The sequence below is a fragment of the Lottia gigantea genome, assembly GCF_000327385.1.
Source record: "Lottia gigantea unplaced genomic scaffold LOTGIsca_9, whole genome shotgun sequence".
Taxonomy (NCBI): Eukaryota; Metazoa; Mollusca; class Gastropoda; family Lottiidae; genus Lottia; species Lottia gigantea.
In genome coordinates, this window is record NW_008710950.1 from 1,120,503 (window position 1) to 1,127,318 (window position 6,816).

At 32.9% G+C, this 6,816-nt stretch overlaps 1 protein-coding gene across 1 annotated transcript; it reads left to right on the forward strand.

Annotated features, from left to right (window-relative positions):
• Positions 1 to 624: 624 nt before the first annotated feature.
• On the forward strand, positions 625 to 3,923 carry LOTGIDRAFT_96385 (hypothetical protein; the record flags this gene model as incomplete). The annotated part of the gene is made up of 5 exons (XM_009068245.1): positions 625 to 751; positions 1,002 to 1,060; positions 1,297 to 1,403; positions 3,439 to 3,526; positions 3,855 to 3,923. Coding segments are annotated over 5 exons (450 nt in total), but the record flags the coding sequence as incomplete, so codon positions are not given.
• Positions 3,924 to 6,816: the final 2,893 nt, after the last annotated feature.

Here is a 6,816-nt window from a genome sequence, read left to right on the forward strand (position 1 = left end):
AGATCCAGTGTGTTTTTATTACCCTTTTATTAATTTAATTTATTTTATCTCGACAGTCTTCTTTCTGTTTATTTGTATTTTTTGCAGTTATTCCAGTTCAATTTGCATCCTCTTCATTGAATTCATTACCATTCACAAATTAACAAAACAATTTACAAAATTAAGGAAGTAAACGTTTGGTATCAATAATAGACCTAAATAGACCATGTTCCCTTTCATTTATTTTATACCCTGTTATTTAGAAGAAAAGGTTTTTTGTCTTGTTGCGCAAACCTATATAGCTTATGCCTCCCCTTACTTCATCAGGTTATATGATTTATCAAGTCATCAAATTGTGTACTTAAGGAATGACCTGAACATTTTTTCAGTTTATCGATGTATAAACAGAAAACAGATGTATCAGTTCATGAACAGGTTTTTTCTGTTTAAACATCGATAAACTGAAAAAAATGTTCAGAGTCTTGTCATGTGTAGAGTCTGAATATGGCCAGGCAAGCACCTGATCTGAAGCTTAAAAACTTCCTTTGGTAGTACATTATGTATTGGCTCCAGTTTAGGAGCCAAATGTCTTGACTGATTATAGTAGGACTACTATCACCATAGACTTGTTATGAATAATTACAGGAATTGGAGGCTATCAAAGCCAGAGTAAAAGAAATGGAAGAAGAGGCTGAAAAATTAAAGGAGATGCAAAGTGAGGTTGAGAAACAAATGAATATGTCTTCCTCTAGTGTTTGTAAGTTCAACTTAAGTTTTGTAGAATTATATAGCGAATGACCTTTGTGTACAACTTATTTGCTAGAATTTTTAGAATGACACCCATACTTTTTGTTTATGACAATTCCAAACATTCCAATGGGAAAATCATTTTGTTTAAAGAGCCAAAGGATTGATAAAATAGTAGCCAATAAATGTATCAGATTTTAAGGGAAAAATAATTGCATACCTGTGTGGTTTGATTAACCTATACCTTATGTGTGTATATCCTTTTATTTCAGCAGCCTTCCCTACCATTGAAGAAAAAGTTGATGCAGATTCAAAATCAGTTTATGTGGGAAATGTAAGTTTTATTTCTTTTCAATGTTAAAGTAAATAATGGTTCATGTATTTTAATTGCATAGATCTATGTCTCACAGCAACATTTCACAAAACATCTAATGATACATCAAAAATCTAGTTTTGGACACATAAACGTACATTTTTAGATAGTAAGCTTGTGATGTTTAGTGTTTGATTATTGCGATAAGGTGATTCTTAAGATACTATATAATTATGTTATGTTGTTCTATGTTGTAGGTAGACTATGCTGCAACAGCTGAAGAGTTGGAACAACATTTTCATGGGTGTGGTTCAATTAACAGGGTTACTATATTATGTGATAAATTTACTGGACATCCCAAAGGGTAATTATTCCTGGCTAGTTTTAGACATCCACATTTTAATGTGGTTACACCACAAACTCCTTGGCCCAGGATCAAGAAAAAAACTTAAGTCCAAGTTTAGGTTTTAAGAATTGTCATTTGTCTCAGCTAAACAAGTTAAGCAAATCATAGCTAAGCAATGACTTTAGTCTATTTTTGTAATGTATGCATCTTGTGATATGATGTAACATGCACTTTTATGACGTTACATCAGCTTCTATTTGTCATTTGGCTTCTAAAAATGACTAAAGTAGTGTCTTGTCATAATGTAAAATATTGGCATATAAATCTATATTAATATTTTTAGTGCCTGCCTTCGTGGTTTTGGTCATTTATTAGATAAAACTAGGCATATAGAGAAAATATAAATCTGGAAAAATGTAAAAATACACAATTTTCTGAAGAACTAGATCTAAGTTATAATGTTCTATATTTGCGGATATGTGGTAAGGCTATCATGCCTCTGCATTATTACCATTTTTTATACGCCCACATGAAATGGGGGGGCGTATATTGCCGTCACCCATGTCCGTTGTTCCGTCCGTCCACAATTGCTCGTAAACACTCGTCAAGGCTCAATTCTTGACTTTTAGACGAAACTTAGTATGGATGTTTGTAATCACCCAAGAATGAACCCTATTGAAAATCAGAAAAATTGAAAAATATTTAGTACCGGTATGAGTTATTGCCCTTGTTCTTGAAACGCTTGTAAACACTCTAGAAGGTACAATTCATGAAGGATTTTGATGAAACTTGGTGTGAGTGTTTATAATCACCAAAGAATGAACCCTATTTAAAATCAGAAAGATCGAAAAATAAATAGTATGAGTTATTGCCCTTGTTCTTGAAAATGCATTCAATTTTAGCTTGTAAACACTCTAGAAAGCACAATTCTTGATGGATTTTGACGAAACTTGGTGTGAGTGTTGGTTATCACCCATGGATAAACCCTATTGAAAATCAGAAAAATATTTAGTATGAGTTATTGCCCTTGTTCTTGAAAACGCGTTCAATTTTTAGCTTGTGAACACTCTAGAAGGCACAATTCTTGACGGTTTTGGCGAAACTTGGTGTGTGTGTTTGTTATCACCAAAGGATAAAGCCTATTAAAAATAAAAAAAAATCAAAAAATATTTAGTATGAGTTATTGCCCTTGTTCTTGAAAACACGTTCAATTTGTGGCTCGTAAAAACTCTAGAAGGCATGATTCTTGCTGGATTTTGACAAAACTTTATTTATTCAGTACCGCACTGAAAATTGAATATTTGTCTTCTAGAAATTTCACGAGCTAAAGATTGAACACGTTTTCAAGAACAAGGGTAATAACTCATACTCAATATTATTCAGTATCGCCCTGAAGAGTTCAAAAGAAGTGTATGACTGAAGGTTGAATATTTCATTTTGGTGATTGTTACTGTACTGCTAAATATTTTTATTCAAAATCAAAGCTGCCAGTGGGCATATATTACCTTGCCTTATCTTTTGTAAAGAAATAATTTACCCTGTAATAAATGTGTAACAGTCATTTCTTCTTTGCAGGCGGTATTGTATTCAAGTATATCATCCATCTTTGTTCTTTTTGGACTTAAGACAGCCTCTTACCTGTCTTATATATTTAAGCAAAATGTCTTTAAGTCTTGACTTAAGTTTTTTCTTGATTCTAAATTTAAGCAAAACTCGGGTCTTAATTCCAAATCTCAGATTTAAGACCAAAATTAGACTGGTGGGCCCTGGGTTCCCACAATAGGCTCAAGGCTACAATAAAATATGTATTACAATATGAGGAAATAGATCAAAAGAAACACTTTGTTGTTAAGTGTCAATTATTTATATTAATATATTTCTCAATTTTTTAAGTATTATATTGTATAAGTATTTTGGTGACGCCAGCCACAAACTTTTTTAGTCCAAATTCAAGTCTCAAACTAAATGCTTAAAGATGATAGGTTGAAGAATGATTGCCTGACATTGATATATGATGTTTTCTTACAGATTTGCCTATCATGTTTTCTTACAGATTTGCCTATGTTGAATTTGCTGACAAAGATTCTATAACAACTGCAATGGCATTAGATGATTCTCTATTTAGGGGAAGACAAATTAAGGTAAAGGTTAAACATGATGACATATTTTAGTTGCTAGACTGTTTTTGGTAGCTTGTTTCTGTGAAGTTAGAGATGATAGTTCGATAACTTTCAGATTTTTAGTTCCCAGCTAAATGCCAGGTTTTTTTTTTTTATCAAAGACTGTAGCTTTGCTTTTTAATTAAATAAATAGAGAAATTATATTTATCTATGATAGTCCTGTGAGGTGCAAGTTAATTCATTTCACAGTATTGGCATCGTAACCCTCAAAATCTGTAATCTTTTAAGTGTTAATCTATTAAGAATCACTGAGAAGAAAAGTAATAATTTTATGATTGTTGATTTTCAGGTAAGCCCCAAAAGAACCAACAGACCTGGTATAAGTTCAACAAATCGTCCACCTAGAAGAGCACGAGGTAGAGGTAGATTTGGTGGTTTTCCCTCTCGGAGACCTAGATTTCCGTAAGTATAAGTTATACCATAATGCTGTCATTAAAGATTTATTGATGGACTCAGTAAAAACATCATTGACTCTGTTACACTATCACCTTTTTTTTATGAAACATTCTATTAAATAGGTAAAAAAAGGTTGTGTCTTGACTTTATTTTGTAATGTTGCACTGGTAGAAATATTTTCTGATTGAAAGTCGACTGTTCTTAACAAAATTTCAATCAGCATAATATTGCATATGTTAATTTGCTAATATTCCTGTGGTGGCAGCTATGGTCACTTAAGTTGATTTCCTTCTAAGATATGTGAATGTTGCTATTTGAAACAAGTGTTCACGTTGATTGACCGTTATTTTTTATGTTTCAGAAGAACTAGAAGGGTGGCTTATTATTCTCCATATTGAATCCAGTCAGGTCATTTTTATAGTTTACCCAATTTACCTATTTTGTGCGTTCTTGAAAACACTATTTCAAAATGGGTAAAACCTAAAAGAATACTACACAATACCTAAATGCAGAAAACCAAAATATTGACTAAAATGTTGCCATTTTAAAAGTTGTTACAATTTTATATTTGTTTATCCATGATTTTATTATTCATTCACAATCCAATTCATCACATAACAAGATGTCGCATGTACAATATTTTAGATTTTAACCAATTTATTGGTTGAGTAAAAATGAAGTCATAAAAATCATATACATGTATTATGATAATCCATTACATTGAGTCATTTCTAAAAATGACATTTTTTACATTTAAACCAGTATCTATGGCAACAAAAAAAATTCTAGTCTTTTTTAGGGGAGGGCTTAGAAAAATATTTGTAGTAACTTGGGAGAGGGAAGAGGGAACCTAAATTATTTGATGGGTTTAAAGCATGATTGTTTAAAAAAGGTCTTGTCTTGCCTTAGTTTTGTCACTAATCATTATCTTTTTATTTCAGCTCCTTTTCAATTTTATCTGACAAAAAAAATTACAAGAATTTAAAAAAAAAATGATCATTAAAAAAGGTGTATGAATAAAAAAATATGTAAATATAGAAAAGTAAATAAAATTGTAAAATTATTTTGCTTTTCTGTTGTTCCTTTTCTGGTCTCTGACAAAACAGGACTGGATATCTCTTTTCATGTGCCAATACATGCACATCTTTATAGATACCTTCAAATTATGATAAAAATTCAATAAGGAATATATTACACAGATATGGATTGGAATAATTATTAAAAATTAGGCGTGTACGTATAAGCGTACTGGGGCCATGATTTATGAACAAATATTTTCTTCTATTATCATTAATTTATGTTAAGACGGAAATTAGACGTTGATTTCAAGAACAGCGCTCTTGGGACATATCTATAAATGATCACAATTTTCACATAACCCTCAATGTGAATTCCATTCGCCCAAATATGTGAATATCGCCATCAACACTCTTTGAATGGGTTCTAAGGTGGCAACCCCACCCCCACCCCCCAAAAACACAGAAATTCTAAGTGACAAGTTTCTTATTTGCACATCGATTTCCAATTTACATTGGCACAATGTCCTCAAACTTAAGTTCGTGTACATTAAATTGGATTGCTCTCCGACCACTTGAGAATGGAAATTTGCCAGTTATTTATCAATTTGGATGATCTGCAACATCTGCCTTCATTCAAACCTCTGATAGCAATTGTAAAAGTTGTTGGCTGGAGTAAGGTGAGAAAAAACCAGAAGAGGTTTTCTTAGACATAGGCCTATATTTATTCACCTCGCATCTACCAAACCAAAATGCTGAGGTAGTTTCGTATTGTTAGTATCACGTGACCCTTAATCCTAAAGATGCGGGAACACGAGCGGTCTTGGTCGTAGATTTTTGTCTCAACTCGAATCTTAGTAAAAACCTTGCGTGTGCCCGTCCTTCCACGCAAGATTATCGCGTCGGCGATAGGATTTATAATATCAAACAAGTTTGAAAATTGTCTCCGATAGTTTTATGGCCTGTAAGACAGGCCGTCATTATCCAATCATTTTCCTTTTCCTTTCAATTGCATGTACCGCACGAGATTATCGAAAATGGAAAACGACCTACTGGGGATTTTTGTCTTCTCGTGTGCCCGTGTCAAGACAAGACTCTAATCGGCGACAAAAGTCTCCGGGCTATATTTTTTTCCTTTAGGCCTACTACAGGCAAATTAATATTCGACAACGTCATTTGTATACTTTACCAAAAAAACAACAAGAATCCGGAAAGTGGATAAAATTCCAAAGGGACGACCAATCTCTTCAGATTGTGTTAGTGAATCTTGCAGAGTTTGCGCATACATTGGCCATTTTTTATCATTACCATTTGCATGCAAACATCCTTCTTACCTGAAAGATACTACCGACTTTGTTGAAAAAATGAAAATATTAAACGTACCTCCTAATGCCGTGTTCATTACATTGGGCGTTACTTCATTGTATACAAATATCGATAACAAAATACCGGTTTAAACGCAGTCCGAAAAGCCTTTGAATATAATCCATGCGCGGAAAGATCTGACAAGGACATTTAATAACTCTTAGAAATATGTTTAACGTGAAATGACTTTGATTTTAATGGAAAAAATTATCTTTTGGTATCTGGTACGACAGTAAGCCGAGTGGGTAAAAGAACATATTTATACAAAGCAGCTTTTTCTTTATTATAGCACAGGACAATTCGGTACCACCAAAGAATTTTGTCATCATTGTTAAAACTAACAAAGCTAACAAGCACTTGTAAATGAATAGTCCTTGCTTCGGGCCTAGGCCCGTGCTTTCTATGAGTTAAATTCTCATTTCACTCGCTCGTGTTTCAGCACATTAAAATGCGTATGCAGGCCGATAAGAGATT